The sequence below is a fragment of the Thermobia domestica genome, chromosome 10, assembly GCF_964235325.1.
Source record: "Thermobia domestica chromosome 10, izTheDome1.hap1.1, whole genome shotgun sequence".
Lineage (NCBI taxonomy): Eukaryota > Metazoa > Arthropoda > Insecta > Zygentoma > Lepismatidae > Thermobia > Thermobia domestica.
In genome coordinates, this window is record NC_137463.1 from 43,495,553 (window position 1) to 43,515,486 (window position 19,934).

Sequence of the window (19,934 nt, forward strand, 5' to 3'; positions counted from 1 at the left end):
ACAAGTGAAGTAAAAGGGGCAAGAATACACCAACCGCAAACAAAGGGTGTTAAGGGCAATCATACAAAGGCGTATGTGTCCACAGTTTCTCGTGCATGCCAGTTTTGCAAGGAAGCTCATCCTATATTTGCATGCCAATCATTTATTAAAGCGAGTGACAAACAAAAGAATGAGTGTGTTCGCAAGAATAATCTCTGTATTAACTGTCTGCGGGAAAATCATCGAGCAAGCGAATGCAAATCAAGTTCGTGCAAAAAATGCGGCAAGAAGCATAATACATTGTTGCACTATAATAAACAATCAAGTGGATTATCTTCTTCAGAGGGAAGAAAGACAGAGAATAACAGAAGCAGCAACACGCCCAATGGATCCCAAGAGGAACAAGATAATGTTCAGGGTTCATATTGCACACTTAAAGGGTTGCATACGTCACAGGTGTTACTCTCCACGGCCATGGTGAAGGTTAAGGACAGCAATGGACAGTGGATTACATGTCGGGGCCTTCTGGACAGCGCATCCCAAAGCCACTTCATTTCGGAGACATTGGTCCAGCGTCTGCGTCTCAAGAAGCACAGAAGACACATGCCCATTCAAGGCATAAACGATGCTGCGTCAGAAGCACGGTTTTGTGTTGACATCGCACTACAGTCAATGGTGACGTCATATCAGGCAAATATCAGTTGTTCAGTGTTGCCACGCATCACTGGAAATTTACCGGCGGAAAGAGTGGACTGCAAAAATTGGAAAATCCCGAAGAATATAGCACTGGCGGATCCCACTTTCAATGTTCCAGGGAAGATCGACTTGTTGTTGGGTGCGGAAGTATTCTTCAGGATACTCAAAGCAGAACGGAAGTTGCTGGGAGAGGAGCTTCCGGTACTACAAGACACACAGCTGGGGTGGGTCATCGCAGGAAGCATCCCATCAGAATGCCACAGAAACAGTCCAGTGACGTCATTCTTCACCAGAACCGAAGACAATCTTCACGATCAACTACGTCGTTTTTGGGAGCTGGAAGAAGTGTTCACCAACCCTCGGACCACCGAAGAGTCAGCATGTGAAGCGCATTTCCAGAAAAATTTTGTGCGAGACGAGACAGGCAAATTTGTGGTTCGTTTGCCATTACGTGAAGACAGATCTGTACTTGGTGACTCATTTCAACAAGCAACAGTTAGACTACAACAACTGGAGCGGAAACTGAAGCGTCAACCAGAGCTACAAACGTCATATGTAAATTTTCTTGAGGAATATGAGCAATTGGGACACATGAAAGAAATTCAAGAATTGCAGTTAAGAGAAGAAAACAAAGGAGCAGCCTTTTACCTACCGCATCACGCTGTGTTCAAACCCAGCAGTACCACAACGAAGGTTCGTGTAGTGTTCGATGCATCAGCTAAATCTACAAGTGGCAAGTCACTAAACGATATTCTCATGGTGGGGCCTACGTTGCAGCAAGATCTGTTCTCCATTGTATTGTGATTTCGTGCCCACCCTATAGTGTTTACGGCTGACGTAGAGAAAATGTATCGCGCCATTAGAGTACATCCCGATGACACATCATTGCAACGTATTCTATGGCGAAGATCACCTGAAGAACCAATTCGAATATTCGAGCTTCAGACCGTAACCTATGGCATGGCTTCGTCATCATTTTTAGCCACAAGATGCTTACAACAGCTGGCGGAAGAGAAATCACATCTGTTCCCTCAGGCATCTAAAATATTAAAAGAAGATTTTTTCATGGACGATCTCGCAAGTGGTGCGAGCAGCACAGAGGAGGCCTTAAGGCTACAAGCGGAACTCATTTCTTTGCTTCAAGGGGGAGGATTCAACTTACGAAAATGGTGTTCAAATAGTGCAGCTTTGTTGGAAGCCATTCCGCCAGAAAATCGAGAAATTGAATTTCCCATCCAGTTTCAAGATGTGGAGGGCGTCAACACATTAGGTCTATCCTGGCATCCAGGCAAGGACAAATTTTTCATCAAACATAGGCCATCAGACATCATTGCAAATTCAAGTAGCATCACCAAGCGACAGGTGGCGTCTGTGGTAGCGACTATCTTTGATCCACTAGGCTTGATAAGCCCAGTAGTAATCACATACAAGTGTTTTCTGCAAAGATTGTGGTTAGAACCCATCACATGGGATGATGAACTACCGCCGGAACTTCACGCAAGATGGCAACACTTGCAGCAGCAATTAGCATTCATTAAGGATATTCAAGTAGATCGTTTCGTTTTAGTAGAAGGAGAACCAGTTAGTATTGAACTATGTGGGTTTGCGGACAGCAGCGAATCAGCTTATGGAGCATGTATTTACGTACGATCAACGAATCAAAATGGTCAAACAAAAACACAATTGCTGTGTGCGAAATCACGAGTAGCACCGCTAAAGAAAATAACATTAGCCCGTCTAGAATTGTGTGCAGCATTGGTACTCGCAAATTTACTTCATAAAATTCTGCCTGTGCTACAGTTCAAGATAGACAACATTTATTTGTGGTCTGATTCCCAAATTGTGCTTGCTTGGTTATCGTCACCGCCCACAAGATGGAAACCGTTTGTTGCAAACAGAGTTGCCCAAATACAGGACATGACTCAAATCAGCGATTGGCAACACTGCAGATCAACAGACAACCCTGCGGATATGATCTCTCGTGGTGTCGAACCTGCTTCCATTCAGAACCGAAAGATCTGGTGGGAGGGGCCTCCATGGTTGTCACAGCCCAAAGACACATGGCCTTCTTCAAGAAAGAAATCCAACATTCAAGACGTTCCCGAAGCAAGAGAAAAAACAGTTGTAGCTTTGACTACACAAGAGCCTCAGGATGACGTCATCAGCAAGTTTTCCGGGCTAGCGAAGCTAGTACGAGTGATAGCTTACTGTCGCCGTTTCATGCACAATGCAAGAAGGGGAAGCGAACGAAAGACAGGCAGTCTATCAACGAGTGAACTAAACAATTCGCTACAGCTGTGCATCAGATTAGTGCAACAAAGGGAATATAAACAAGAAATCAAGGACGTTAGTGCAGGTCGTCAAGTCTCAGCGCGTAGCCCTCTCAAAAATTTGTGCCCTCTACTGGATGAGAACCAAGTGCTACAAGTGGGTGGAAGGTTAGAAAACAGTAACCTTCCCTATGAAGGCAAGCATCCAGCCATTATTCCTTCAAATTCACATCTGGCAACACTGATTTCGGAAAATGAGCATAAAAGACATCTTCACGCTGGGTTACAATTATTAGTATTCTCTGTGCGTCAACGATACTGGATCCCGAAGTGTCGTCAATTAGCAAAGAAAATTATTCATCATTGTGTGACATGTGTTCGTCTCAAGGGATCACCTATCACTCAACAAATGGGACAATTGCCATCTCATAGAGTACGGCCGGCACCAGCGTTTTTAAATTGTGCGGTCGATTATGCAGGGCCAATAAACATCAAATCAACTTTCAGAAGCAAATCGCTCAAAAAATGTTACATAGCAGTATTTGTTTGTATGACTACAAGAGCCATACATTTGGAAGCGGTCAGTGACCTCACAACTGAATCTTTCCTTGCAGCCATGAGAAGATTCATATCAAGAAGAGGCAAATGCAGTAATATTTACAGCGATAATGGCAAAACATTTGTAGGTGCAAATAATGCGCTTAAAGAATTATACCAGATGTTACGAGAAGATACATTTCGTAAAGGGGTGGAGGAGTTCACATCTTCGGAAGGCATACAATGGCATTTCATCCCGGCGCAATCTCCGCACTTCGGGGGATTGTGGGAGGCAGGAGTGAAATCTATGAAGCATCATCTCGTCAGAACTACAAAGGGCGCGACATTGACCTTTGAAGAACTTTGTACGCTCTTAGCGCAAATTGAGGCGTGTCTCAACTCTCGTCCTATAACAAAAATGAACGACGACCCTAGCGATACAGATATTTTAACCCCTGGTCATTTCCTAATAGGCCAACCTCTCACCTCTATCCCTGAGCCAGACATAACTGACCTCCCTAACAACAGACTAGACCGTTGGCAGCAAACACAAAAATATTTACAAGTGATTTGGAAGCGGTGGTCGAAGGAATACCTGAACGGACTCCAGCAGAGAAACAAATGGTATTTCCAAAAGAACAATATAACCCCAGGTACTATCGTATTGTTGAAGGAAGCAAACATTCCTCCTTTGTCATGGCGCTTAGGTGTAATTGAAGAAGTGCATCTGGGTAAAGACTCGCTAGTGAGAGTTGTTACTGTACGAACGGCAAGCGGCATTTATAAACGTGCAGTGAATAAACTGGTTCCATTACCTTCCCCAGTTTCTTCCCATCAGTGACAATTATGTGTAAAAATGTCTCATTGTTTGTTGGTCTCTATCCGACCAAGAGGGGGGAGTATGTTAGTATTTTTTATTTCCCTTCCAAAATAGTGTGTTTTCTTGACCCAAAGATGGCATTGGAATGCATTTTTTGTAAACAGTACCAGTTTCTAACTTTCACCCCAAAGACAACCGTTAAGAAAGGGAGAAGGGGGAAGAAGAAGTGTCCTCGCCAAGCGAAGAGGGTTCGTCTCGAGGAACAGAAGTGAGAAAAGATGGACAGTGCGCGGGTGTATTGGTTTAGTGCGTGAAATTAGCATTTAACATAGACAAACAATCTATCAAACAATTGCGTATCAAGAACAATCAGCGTATATGCTTATTCAGCCATCAAGGGCAGTAGTGCCAATGTATGTTTATCACGTCAATTTCGTGTTTCAATTATAAAACAAACAAAAACAATCGATCAAGTGAAGCAATAGATTCAAGTTAGCTTTATTAACTATTATTTAGTTAACTTTATTAATTTACAATCACATGTTTCTTTAATTGACGTATATCTGTTATTCCACTTACTATATATATATGATAAATTAAATTACTATTGAATGCGAATGCGATCATTATTCAACTCGCGTATCCGTGGATGAACCTCCTATGGAAATACAGTTCTGTTATAAATTAACAGTGGTCCTCCAACTATTGCTAATCAACCAGACATACCAAACATAACAAACACTCCTTAAGTTTTCAAAATTACTTCTCATTGAGAACATAGTATTTAGTTTTCGTAAGAGTTTATTTAAATAGTATTAATGACCGCAAGAAACTTTTTTCTTCCAGAATTTTTATTCCTGACAGGAGGAAAGACATTGTTTTTGTCCTGCTCCCAGTTTTAATTGTTTACTGGTGACTAGGGGGCATTGTTTCGACTTTTTTAATACCTAAGTTATAACAACTTCCTTGTTTCACGTTCCGTAAGCCTACAATAAATTCAAGATTTTGTTCTTGATAATCTTCACATAAGAATGTTATTATAATAATTTATCACTGTTTCGATTTTCTGAAATAAGACTGCGAGTTTTAATAAAGTGTTTCATTTTTAGTAATTTCTGTGTGAACAATATAAATTGAGTAAATTTGAAACCTGGATCATCTTGTGTAGTGAGAACGATAACAGTACCGAATGAATGTTCTTCAATGTTGCAACTGAATTGTGACAAGCTGTCAGAGGTTTATTGTAAGGGCGCAGGAACAGTGAACAGAAGTATATAAATGGAGAGAACGAGTCAAAGAGTAGTAAGTAAAGTCAACAAACAACTTGTTATTCTGCACAGGAGAGGGAGGACTCAGCCTAAGGATTATCTATGGCTTCAAGATATCTAAATCCGCCGCTAATTAAGATCTGTTGGTTTTCAAGTAGCTGATTCTTCATCTAAAAATTTTATCATTTCAATTTACAGATATTAAGTCTCCTAGTGCCTACGAGACAGGAGTTGACGTTATCTCGTCTCGAAAACGTGACGTGAAAGTATGTCTCGTCTCGAAAAGTATATATGTTTCTTTGGAAGCATTCATGTCTTTGTCTCTTCTCGTGCGGAATCCTAGAGTCAACCAATGCTTTCTTCGCGTCGGCGTCTCTATAGTCTAAGGGAATGATGTTGAGCGTACAAAAGATGCGATCCAACGTACTGTTGTGATCCATTGTTCGTTCCAAACCAGGTAGATGGAGAATATGGGCACGCAAAATATCAGTAATTGATGACGCGGAAAAAGGATTTAAGAGCGGATTATCTCTCATTATTCTAATTAATTTTTAAAAATTATACTTCATAATTTTTTCTTTGTCAAATTTATATTCTTCAATTTCTAAGTTTTTTATTTATTTTCTTTCCTTATGATATATATATATATATATATATATATATATATACGAGGGAGGTTCAATAATTATTGTCTCCGGCATATTTAAAATACTTGAGCTGGGATAGATGATGGGGGATATTGTAGCCTAATGTCTTAGATGTCTATATGCTAAATTTCAGAACCATAGCTGCTATATTAATATTATTTTTTGTCGTTTGAGGTGTGAGCACCTAGCTTGAAAAATGGAGAAAACCGAACAACGAGCTGTCATCAAGTACCTCCAGAAAAAGGGATTAAACCCAAGGGAGATTCATGAGGACATGATTAGTGTGTTGGGTGATGGGGCTCCTTCCTACCAGGTGGTAAAGAACTGGTGCCGCGACTTCCGTTGCGGCAGGGAAAGCTGTCAACAGGCCCCTGGTGCTGGTCCTCCAACAACAGCATGCACCCCAGAAAACATTTATGCTGTGCATGATACGATTATAGCAGACAAACAAATCACGGTGCAACAGTTAGCAGACATCATGCACATCTCTGTAGGCTCAGTGTAAACCATTGTGCCTGAACACTTGGGATTCAGAAAGGTGTCAGCGCGATGGGTATCCAAAATGTTATCTCGTGAACATTAGAAAGACAGAGTTCGATGTTCAAGAGCTGGTTTGGAGGTTATGGGGGCAGTCCTGAAACAGTTCTGTGATAGATTTGTGACAGTAGATGAGACGTGGATCCACCACTATGATCCCGAGTCCAAACGACAGAGCATGGAGTGGCGGCACAGCAGTTTGCCTCCCCAACGCAAGTTCAAGGTGCACGCATAAGCACGCAAGGCTATGGCCACAATTTTTTGGGATGCAAAGGGTGTGCTCCTTATTGACTACCTAGAGGTTGGACACACTATCACGAGGGCCTATTATGCAGCCCTAATCCCTAAGTTACGCGAAGCAATCAAGGAAAAACGGCGCGGGATGTTGCAGCGAAGAGTGCTGTTCCACCAAGATAATGCTCCGGCCCACAAAAGCCATCTTACTGGTGTCGCAACCCATGCTGCTGGTTTTGATGTGTTGGAACATCCTCCCTACTCACCCGACCTCGCCCCCAGTGACTCATTTATTTCCAAAGTTGAAAGAGCACCTCAAGGGGAAGAAGTTTCACTCAAATGCAGATGTTATTGAAGCTGTGGAGGAATGGCTCACGGCTCAGCCAGAGACTTTCTTTGAAGCAGGCATAGTGGCTTCACAGCATAGGTGGAAGAAGTGTATTACATATTTAGGGTGTTTCAAAAACAACACGATAACCTTTGGGAGGTGATTCCTGACACCAAGATAAGACAAAAAGTATAGATCAACCTGGATGCACAAATGCTTCCTTTCGGAGTTATAGGCTGCCAAAAACATAAAAAATGAATTTTAAATGTCTATAGCTCCACAAGTATGGGGCCTACTGTAGTCGGGTCAAGACTACTTAAGAACTAGTAGGTACTCTATCCAAATATTAAAGTTTCAGAATCCTGCGGTACTTCCACAACAATTTTTATAGAGGCAGTTGGTGAGTACTTCAAATTATATGCCCGTAGCCGAACTCCCGCTATAAAAATTGTTACGGAAGTACCTCAGAATTCTGAAACATAGATATTTGGATAGGGCACATATTTGTTCCTAAGTGAAGTCTTGACTCGACTAGGGTAGGTCCCATAATTTTGAAGCTATGGACCTTTAAAGTTCATTTTTGCATGTCTTCGGCAGCCTAATAAACAAAATAATAAGAATATGCAAGGTACGTTGACTTTATTATGTTACTGCACTAAGTGTGTATTACATAAAATGAAAATCTTAACTTTTTATAATGCATAAAATTTTCTCTTAATTTATAATTCTCTCTTTCTCCAGTATTCTTAACGACATATTCTTCAATTACTTTTATGTTCTTCCGCTAAAATCTCCTTCCTTCAATTCATCAACATCTATTACGCGACTCCATTCCAATATGGTGCCTAGCTAAACGCTTTACAGCATTTTTGTTTTAATTTATCGGTTTTCTTTCTGTCTTCCTCCCTCTTGTCTTACGAAATATTTTAGCGAAAGACTTTAAAGTCTGATTTAGAAATAAAACGACATTTTAATATTTAAACTCTCCATATCTATGATCATATTTGTAACTAGGCACTTCTGTGTCAAATATTTGTGTATTAAGTTGCCCTATATTTGTGCTATTATGAACATTTATTTATTGTAAGTTGGCAACTTGTCCTTCTGTAGAACCATTTGCTTTTGCTAATATGAACAAACTCCACTTCAGTAAATTGAATGTTTTCAACGTTTTTCGTTATTATAAACGAAAGATAATAAGTAAAGGAGGAACGCATCAGAATGTTAATTCAGATGAGCTTTCTACATACTATATTTGAAACAAATTTCAGAACATTTCCTCAATAGCTTACCTTTGTTGAATCACAATTACTAAAAGCCAGAAACCACCATCTTTCTCGTGTACTACGAAAATTTCGAGCACTGTGGCACAACCAAATTTCTTTCTTATCCTTTTTTGTGGCTTGACATCCAGACAGCGCCTGCATTTCAACAGTAAGATTAATAACTTGATTGTGTGCAATACTTAGAACAGATTCCTTCTGTTTGCATGTCTGAAAGATAGAACGATTTATTATTTTAACTAAATCTCTGGCAATAATGATTAAAGGAGTTTTTTTTTTTTTTTTTTTTTTTGTTACAAATTCTTAAATATTAATGCAAATGAGATAATTTACCCTCCTGTTATATCTGCAAATTATTTAAAGATAAATGAGTACGGTAATTTTCCGTTTATTTTTGCTAATTAATCAAAAATGAATGCAAGTACAGTAACCCAACCCCCAATATATATATATATATATATATATATATATAATACGCAGCTCACGTCAATTCGCAATTACGTAGTACGAGGGGAAGTTACCGAAATTCTGTTACAGCTCTTAATACCACAATGTAAGTATACGTTTACTTAATTACCTTCAAAGTTGGCCCCTTTAAAACAAACAAACTCACTCACAAACTAACTCACTTACTCACAAACTAATTAACTAGCTACTAGCACTCACTCACACACCCACTCTCTCTCTCGTTCATCCGCTCCCTTGATTGGTGGAAACACCGACGAAAGGTCTCTTTTTGTATTTTCCGAAGTTCAGTCGTCACATTGGTTTGATCTCTTCTACGCCGGAGAAACGGAAAAGGCGTATTTTTAGCTATGGGAAGAGCCAAACGTCCGATGGTGCTAAACTGTTTTTAAGGCTATTAAACTCTCTGAAGCAGATTTTTCCCCAATTTGCACATAAACTTGATGTTTACGCGTTGTTCGTTCTGTGAAACTGCATCAATTGATCACCGCACACGTCTTCGTTCAGCTACATTACTTGTACACTGCCTGTTATGACCTATTCACACTTGTCAGTTTCATAATTAGGCAACTTAAGGACTGTACTTACAAGATTCGTTGTGATTAAATCACAAATGACAAAAACTACAACAGCATTCCGGGAACATTTTGACTGCACCTCATAAATCTCAAAAATTACAACTACTAGAGTATGAACATGTTTGCGGCTTCAACATTTATTGCAATATGCAACAACACACATAAGACATATTCTTCTGTATAAAATAACCTTTCTATTGTCCGGTCTATCTTTCATAGGAATAGCCTGTCTATCTTCCATACTTTTATAGTCTAACCTGAGTAAATACTGCCGGTTGATGTTAATGTATAAAATTAATAAAACAATATACAAATATTACACTATGGATATACAAATAATAATAATAATAATAATAATAATAATAATAATAATAATAATAATACTGCAGTTTCTTATGAATTCACACTTAAGCAATTTACAAATTCGACTTACATAAAATTCAACGTGCGTAAAGATGTACAGAACGCATTATTATTCACTTAAACTGTAAACACAAAGGGATTATCACCATCTCAATCTTATTTGATTCCTTAAAATTAAGAACAATTACCATTGATTCAATAATAATAGTAACTTCGGAGGTAGATCCAATGAGGTTTTAGTGTTCAGGAAATCCTGGGATACTACCATAAAACTTTCATTGAAGTCTAAATAACAATAATGATATTCTATATTAAGAAATTAAATAAGCTCGAGGTACGGAAAAGCACAGTATAGAGAATTACTGAGTTAGGTTACTCTATGGTGGTAGTTATTTTCTTCTTACTTAGTTGCAAATATCATTAATTAAACAAAATGAAATAATTATTGCGGAATAAACTGCAGTCTCTCACATTATTTCAGTGTTCAGAATTGCTTATCATAATAATAAAATTTAATGTCATTATAATGTTTTCCTCCTTCCATTCTTTTACTTTTTTTTTATTTTACTATTATTTAGGAGTGTTGACTAAATGTGTTGGTTGATCTTAATCTCTGTGTATGTTCCTTGTGTATTTGTGTGAATGTTCATTTTGTTTTGTATATATTGAATTGTGATATTTGTATGATTGTGAGTTTCGGTTTAGGTTGTTACGGAGCACGGATCGCTATCACTATCACTATCCGAATCACTATTTTGGTTTTCTTTTATATGATATGTTGATGCTAAATTGTTAATTTCAGTACAGAGCATATGCGTATTCGCAACATCATATGAAACACAACTGATATTCACTTGAACTAATCTAAACTGGGGATATATCTGTCATTTAGTAATTGCCGAAATTTTCAATAGGAACTACTATCTTGTTCAGCAGTGTTTTTTAAAAGTACAATACGAACTTAATCTGTTTTGTAATGCTGTTCGTAAACTGAAATTATTTTTCCCATTGAAATTAATGTAAATAGAATACAATTAGTCAATACTGGCCGTAGAAACTTTTCTTTAAAAAAACATTTTTAAGTGTTTTTGTATGACGAAAGATACAGAATGTAACCACACTCATCTCTCGTTTTAACGGACTAAAAGGAAACGACAGTGGTACGATGTTGTCGATTGTCCGTAAGTTCCAACACTAAGTCTCCAGTAAATAGTATCTACAATTACGTTACGAAAGAAAGAGGAATAACACAATACTGCATTTTTAATGAAGCACACTATTCAATGTGATAATGCAAAATAGCTGGTACACTATAATACAGTAAATTTAGGCCAATAGCCAAGGAGGTACTAGAGCGAGAAGCTTGTTCTAAATTATTTTCTCTCCCTCTGAAACAGAATGTTGGAAAGAATTTTTAATCTAAATCAAAACCAGATATGAAATTCTTGCAATTTCATTACCAAATTAAATTTAATTTACGCATTTTAATCATAACTGTGTAAAATAATATGCTGATTGCTAGATGCACCATACATCTCCCATTGGCCTTTTTCAAATTTTAAGAACTTTAAACTGACGTAACCCTATTATTGACCGTGACATGCATCCAAAACATGAGACCAGATGTACTTCCAAAGAATGTTACATCGAGGCCCACAACATTAACTGCAAACATGAACTGAAGAGTCTCATTTATTTTGGGAGGTGGTAAGTTGAATGAGTGCTCTAATTAAAATATAGCCTTTTCTTGTGCATCGACATCACCAGTGGTGTATTTATGATTTTGTTTCGGGGGGGGGGGTGCCTGAAAATGTGAAAATTCTGCAAGATAGATTTCGGGGGGGGGGGCTTAAGCCCGGAAGTCCTCCTCCCCTAAATACGCTACTGGACATCACTAAAGTTTCTTTAACAATGAAACTGAAGTTTATAAAGGAAGGGATATTTCAGGTCTAATGAGTAATAAGAAACAAAATACCTTCCAAAACAACTTAGGTCCTATTTAAAAAAAAAAAAAAAAAAAAAAAAAAAAGCAAAAGAAAACTTACGTTTTTGATGATGGGCACTAATGAAATGCTACTTACGTAGAATGAGATACGAACTGACCGAAAAAAAAATCACAAAGATTTTGTTTATTATAAGTGTAGTACAAAACTACCCATTTTTCATTATTTGTATGTTAATGACGAGTCACCACAGTCTTAGATTTGTGTATCGTGTTCTTTGTCAGCATATCATAGTGTATCCTTCGTCAAACTAGTTACATTTTTGGTATATAGATTCCGTAAAACAATTTTGTGGTGTTCTGTTATATCTTTGTCAGTGCCCAAAGATAAAGGCCTGAGAAAATTCAATATTTTTAGTGCAAAACCAGGACTTTCAACTGAAAATATACACTACAAATATAGTAAACTGACCATTTTTAGTTTAAAATCAGGATTTTGAAACGGAACACCGTAGTGTTTAGAGTATTGGACTCATGTCTATGTGGTCCCGGGTTCAATTTTCTCAATTTTTGGCATCCACCGAGCATCGTGAGGCAAACAGGGGAGTGACGCCAAAACAAGACGTGACAGCCACTAGGTCTAGAAAGCTCCTGATGCGCCTGTTAGGAACAGGGTGTCGCAGCGCGCTGACTACGTGCTCGCCGCTAGGTTGGACGTAGTTCGGATGGTCGCTAGCAGATGGCGCTGGAGCAGGCTTAGGCTCTCAAATGGGCTGTTACGCTTTTTTTTTTTTTTTTTTTTTCGTTCAGGACTTGGTTTGTTCACAGAGTTACACATAGTAAGCTGAAAAAACCTGGAAAGTTAGTTAGGTAATCTTAAGTACGGATTTTTACTCCACAAAACTAATTTCTCTTTTTGGCTTACCCGACTACTTGGTAGGGGATGTTTTATAAAATAAAACAGTTTGTTTTGTAAAACATTTCTACCTGCACATACACAGTGGAAAACGAATCCTCTAGTAGGGGAAAATATTGCTTTTTAACATAGAACTGGAAATTTGTACATCATGACCTGGTAAACCGGAGAAATTACGGGGTTTGGGCTTGCCAAATAATTGGAAATCCTGTTATATTTTTAAACCAATTTTGAGGAGACATGACTCGTTTTTAATAGTGCAACGCCGAAAAGAAAATCCATGAGTCACTATAGTTCAACATTTACGTACATTCTTTAGACAAAACTAAGGCGAAGAAATCAAGTTTGAATACATATTGTAATATTTTGTGTAGATAGAGTCAATAATGGACCAGGAATCTAGCCCTTCACTTGTTTATTTATAAAGTACAAAATAGTCTGTGTTTTACAAAGTTAATATATCAGAATCTCCTTTATGATCAAGAATGAAGGAAGTAATGTTTCATATGGGAGCCCCTTCGCTCATGGCAGCCTCGTGAGGTATGGTTTGTGTTGAGGAATCAACTTTGCTTCAGAGCAGCCTCCAGGGATGTTAGGACAGGTTGAGCCCCTTAGTCCAGTGCGACCTGTGCAGAGCTGTTGTAGATAGGCGATCAGCGATCAACTGATGCTTCCTTCCTCTGTAGTTCCTCTTTTATAGGCCCTCTTCAGGTGGCTCGTCCTCTTTCGGTTCCCAACGTGTTGATCTTCGTGTCTTCCTGTTCAATATATCGTCTGCTTGTTTGTAAACGTTAGCACGTGTCGACCATAAACATGTGCTCATGTTGTGATATGGTGATCCTTACAATATAAACGTAACTGATTTAATTTCAATAAGAAATAAATTAATAAACTTAATGAAATACTTTTTCTTATCAAATGAAATAAGTTTTATTTACCTTGTTTGTTTTATACACAGCTGGCCACTGATCATCTGTGTCATAGTATAAAAGAATATTTTGAACTGCATAGGACTGTGAAGAAAAAGAAACAAATTAAATGTAAGCATGTATAATGCTATAATATTTAACTAAACTAACTCTGAAAAATAGTATAAACGGCTACCAGAGTAACTTTAATGACTCTGACAATATGTAATACGCTATATTAGACTGCTAAGTGTTACAACTGAAAGGATTAATTATCAAGAAATAAATAATAAATAACTCGCATAAAAAATAAATTTCGAACCTACCTCTCAAATAATGGAAATAATGTCCTATTGATAACGATTCTTCATAATATGATATTTTAGAAGTTACATAAGCTGTTATAGTTTCTTGTACAAAATTGCATAATCATTGTTTCTATGGTAACAGAGTAATATTTAACTAATTAAATAATAATTGAAAATTATTAAAATCATTGAATAGAATAATAATGAAATCTGCTGAATTTATTTGCAAGGTACTGTACATCTACATACACACCTATGCTAATATCTTGTTCAAGCAGTTTTCAACTCTACAGTTTTGTAAATTGCTTCAAGTTTAGAATATATAATATATGATTTGTTAGAGAAAGATATTTATATTGTTAAACGTGTAGTATGAATACCTCTCTGTTTTACATAGACCTAATAACTTCATTATATTTAGTAATTATAAATAAGATATTCGAAAATTGAGGAAGAATAGCAGCAATAATTTTTATTTATTTTTTTTAAAGTTGAACGTTCTACGATTATGTACGAAGACTACGGAAAATGGTGATGAATAAAGTAAAGAAAATGGAAGGAAACGGGAGAGCCCACGCACAATATGTTTGTCCACAACGAAGTTCAGTTAGCGTGAGCTGGAATCGAACCAGGGACACCACGATTCAGAAGTGATGGCTCTTCCACTGAGAGACCGCGGTCCCAGCAACAGTAAGTTCCGCAATTTTTCTCTTCGTATATCCTTTTAAGTAATATATATATACTACTTATACTATATAAATTACTTAAACAATATATATATATAGTGTGTGTTGTACTGTATAATTTTTTAAAAAGTATAACACTCATAAATTTAATAAAGGCATATTCTCCGCCATTGAAATGAAATAAAAAAATGAATCAATATAATTTTTTCTTGTTTACTTTCTTTCGCAGACGGTTAACAGCAATGTCGTGAAGCAAAAAAGTGAAACGAGTTAATATAAATAGATTCTGTTTGTCGGTTTAAACTTATGCAATATATCCATCAAATATATATATATACTTTTATTGATCTTAAGTTATGTCAAAACAGAAAACTTTTTTCAAAGATGTAATTTTCAATCTATGCATGAATAAAAAGAAACCTTCGAAAGAAGTTGATTTAATCGTACTTCTTTTTTTAAAAGACAATTTGATAAGTACTTGTGATGATTCACAGGTGGCAGAACTAGATCCAAACCAAATACGTTATTATTATGGTTCATTTTTCGTTACTATGTTTAAGTCAATTTTAATTAATTTTTTTTTACTATCGATGTCAACAAAAGTGCAAAGTTCTAAATATTCATTTTATTTTCATGCAAATACACTTCTTTATTTTAGATTCATTTATTTTTTAATGTTTTTTTATGTCGGAAGTTTAGACAAAAACAACAGTTCTTTCTTTCACTACAATACTGTAGGTTAGCACGAAACGTAACCATTGTAAGATCTTTATTTATCACAGTTCTTTGGAATACACCTGAAAGAAACAATGCCGGAAATAGTGATGGAAGTATGTTATGCTTAGCCCATGTATTGATTGGATCAATAAACAATAGTTGAAGTTTTAGATAATAGTTGTTGTTGAACTGCAATGCACAAGTGTTTCTTTTTTAAAAATGATGAACTTTGAACAGAGTGATCACTAAATATTTGCTAAAGAAAAGTATGAAGGCAACAGAAATGTATAATGATATGAAACAAAATATTCTGGGAGCTTAGATTTTGCATTTAGCTATTGCCAAATGAACATGTGAGTTTAAATGCGTTTGGAAGATGACCCACGAAATGAAGAACAAAGTCTAGACTTAATATACCAGATATAATTAAAGTGCACCATATGGATCGCTGATTAAAGGTGAGCGATATTGCAGAAGCTGTAGGCTTCTCGTTTGAATGACTATTTCATATTTTGACCAAATAGTTGTTAATGAAGAAACTGTCTACAAGAAGACTGCCACAACTGCTGACACTTGACTACATCTAAAAAGCATCATGAGAAATGAAAATGAGCAAAATTTAAGGTGCTATGGACCAGAAGGATAGGAGCTACGGGACTTTAAAATTTGAATATCCAAAAAATTATATCATGGAATTATGTACGTTTAAAGTAAATATCTTGAAAACCGTTAAAGCAATCAAAACAAAAGTTGTACAATACATTCAGAACAAAATGCCCTATAGAAAACCACAAACAGTGCTGCCATAGGTGAAGTAGTGCTGCCAACTCAGCATAAAAATATTTTGTTTGAAATAGCACCATATATAATTGTGCACATGTTTAAAATGCACTAACATAACAGAGAAGTGTAGTGGTACAGTGTTGCACACTGTTGGAGTTATGTGTGCTGAAAATGTTCAATGGAGAAGTCTGATATGTGGCGACAGATGGTAATAAAGGAATGCATTAGAAAAAAGCGAGGGTTTTGCATTATACTTCTGTAGCCCCGGTGAATAAGCAGAAACTCACAAAAACAAAATGATACACGCGAGGAAAGAAATACGTGTTTTGTAATTCTTCAAACTGGTTCTCCAGATTATCTTATCAATATCTGGAAGAGTACTTTCTTGGTTTATGTCTTTCGTGTTAAGTGACACGTTATTTTACTTCCTCTCCTGCATACCATATGATAATGTTTGTACACTGTAATATTACCATATTCACATTGGAAATATAATTATTTTATTACTATCTCATTTTGCTTTTAGTCGGCCTGGATAGCTGTGTGCTCTAGAAGGCTAGATAACCGAAATATTAGGGATCATGGGTTCCGATTCCGCCTCGGGCATGTTTTTGTTATACTTTTCATCTTACATTTCATTGTTATTTTTCTCTTTTTCAATGGTTCGGATCCTAATTTACACTATAGATCCCGTTCTATATAGCTTCGGAGCTGACACAGGACGTAAAAATGGCATCACTCAATTCGTTTTTCAAATACATCAATATTTTGTAACACTGCTGACATTTTACTATGTTATACTATCCGTGTTATGTATTTGAACTAAATTCATAGTATGAGACCCAGATTCCTTTATTATCATGTGTTGCCACATATCAGACTTCTCCATTGTACATTTTCAGCACAGGTAGCTCCAACAGTGTGCAACACTGTACCACTACACTTCACTATTATATTTAGTGATAATAGTGCATTTTAAATCTGTGCACACTTGTATATGGTGCTATTTCAAACAAAATATTTTATGCTGAGTTGGCAACAATGCTTCACTTATGGCAACATTGTTTTTGGTTTTAAATAGGACATTTTGTTCTCATTATATTGTGCAACTTTTGTTTTGATTGTTTTAATGGTTTTCAAGATATTTACTTTAAACGTACATAATTCCATGATATAATTTTCTGGGTATTCAAATTTTTAAGCCCCATAGCTCCTATCCTTCTGGTCCACAGTACAACGGTTCTTAAATATTTATTGATGAGCCATTAATAACGCAAAGCTTCGTTGCAATTCTTCCATTTATTTATACTTAGTTGTCCTGACAACGACGTTCCAAAGACTTATTATTTAAAAATTATATAACATATGAATATCTTCTTAAAATCGATATTATATCTAACTATTTTTTTCTTCTTCACAAAAAATCTAGTTTATTACATATATAAAATACTTTACGCCCAACTTTACAAGTTTACAAGTAATAAAAATATAAAAATATACAACGTACCGTTCTATATAATGGCGCCCGGCAGATTTTTCCTTTTATTTATTTATTCAATAAAAAGAAAAAGAACTCTGGACCGTTTACATATACATGTTAATCATTCGAGTTTTCGAATGCACCTCGTATATTTAGAAATTACAATTCATATAATTATACATATATATTATACTAAATTTTATCACAATATTATTATCATATTTATTATTATATTTATTTTAAACTTTATCATCATTTTCATTTATTTATACATTTCAACGACGATAAGACACATTCGAGATTTGATTTACAAGTTATTCGATTCCTTTTCGGAGCCATTACACGCTTGTTACAATCCAACCATTATCTATTTGAGGCAACATGAAGAAGGTTTTGAAAAAGATGTATGTGATAGTCATATAGTTGTTCTTAGAACACAAAAATGATCGAATATAAGATATAGTTAAACAAAATATAGATTAAGATTGAAATATCGATAATAATCAGAACATAACATAATAATTAACTTCTTATTAGCATCATAACAAGAATAATGTGATTGATATGGCATTTTGGCAATCATAGGAAAACACATAACATTAAGGTATTTGTTGACATAAATTGAGTAACTGCGATCATAGACATAAACTTAAGATTAAATAACATAAAATAAAATACAATAAACCGAGAAATCATGATATTTAAAAGCAAAATCCATTGAATACAATCTTTTCGAACATCGGAATTCCAGTCTAAGTTACATGACTATCAAGTTCATTCAAGTCACATTGCGCATTATTTACTTCTTCAGTTCTTCGTTTCTTACGTTGAGAATTTTCGTCATCTATGAGATTTTTACGAAGTCCACGTCGAACGAAATTAGATCTAATGCTTACATGCTTCTTAGGTGTACGTGATCGTACTACACTAGGATTAGGTTGAGTTACACAATCACTACCACTGTTACTACCAGGATTAGGTTCATTTACATCATCGGTAAAATTAGGTTCAGTTCTCATTCGTTTTACTGATGTCGAGATATCGGGTCTCTTAACATATCTGTACCTATTCTTTCCACAATGCTCACGGTACTTTGTCCTACCACGGGTTTTGTTTCTTCTGTGATTAGGTCCGGTTGCATCACCGGTACACATGAATTTAACATCTTCCTGCACATTGGGTCACACTTCAATCGCACATGAATACATAGTAGTTGGTCTCGATTAATGTTAGTTTGATTCAAGCTAGCAATGTATTGCATCACTGATGGATTTTCAAAACTTTGCAACATCACACCTGGATGACTGAAATTAACGCACTGGATTACGTTCTGCGAAGACATCATCATACCGTTCGCCAACATCATTCTGGTCTTTTCGTTGAATACACAGTTTAACAGCTCCAATTCAGTTGAACAATCACTACAAGCATTGATGGGAACGCACGCTTTCTTTCTGAATTTCACAAATATTGGAATCAACTTTCTTCCTGCTACATGAACCAATGCCGTGTACACATCACCCAACGGTTCTATTACCATTACATCATTTCCAGCATCACTATCATGTAGAATATATCGTGAATACAAACGATCAATAGCATTCATGAGACGAAAATGATCATAACTTCTCGCACATTGATACATACCAAAATCTTCATTATACACAACATCGTTAGGACAATTAAAAACATTTGAACGAAGAGAAAAGTTAGGATGATTTGATCCAATCAGTACGGCAATATGCTTATACAAACATTCAGCTAATTTCATACAAATATTCAAATCAATAATGTCATATTTCTTCGTCGATGCCAACTTTGGATCCGCAGAAGGTTCAGGTTCATTTAACGTATTTCTGCTGACTGACGATGAAGTTTCGGGAACTGACAAATCATCTTTAATCTGATTGGTATATTCCTTTACCGTTGTCTCAAATTTGGCAGCAATTTGTTGGTTCATTTGTTGTAGTTGATGTTGTAAACCGTCATTACGATGTTGCAACTGTTCTAGTCGCTCATCAAAATGTTGGGCTTGCTGGTTCACCCTTTGGTCCAACTTTTCCAATTGCTGATTCACTCTTTCAAATTGTTCGTCATTATGTCGAACTTGCTCCTGAGCTTGATGAGATTGATCCTTGATCTGTTGAGATATCTCCTGAACTTGATGGGCTTGATCCTTGATCTGTTGA

The 19,934-nt window shown here is 36.3% G+C and overlaps 1 protein-coding gene across 1 annotated transcript in view; it reads right to left on the minus strand.

The window, feature by feature from the left end:
* The window catches only part of LOC145662468 (transmembrane protein 145-like), an 82,395-nt gene that overhangs the window by 50,513 nt on the left and 11,948 nt on the right, over positions 1-19,934 (minus strand). Inside the window, exons 2-3 of the mRNA XM_081728074.1 lie at positions 13,802-13,876; positions 8,609-8,809 (exon numbers count right to left, since the gene is read on the minus strand). Coding sequence (XP_081584200.1) covers positions 8,609-8,809; positions 13,802-13,876 — 276 coding nt within the window. The remainder of the gene's footprint in view (positions 1-8,608; positions 8,810-13,801; positions 13,877-19,934) is intronic.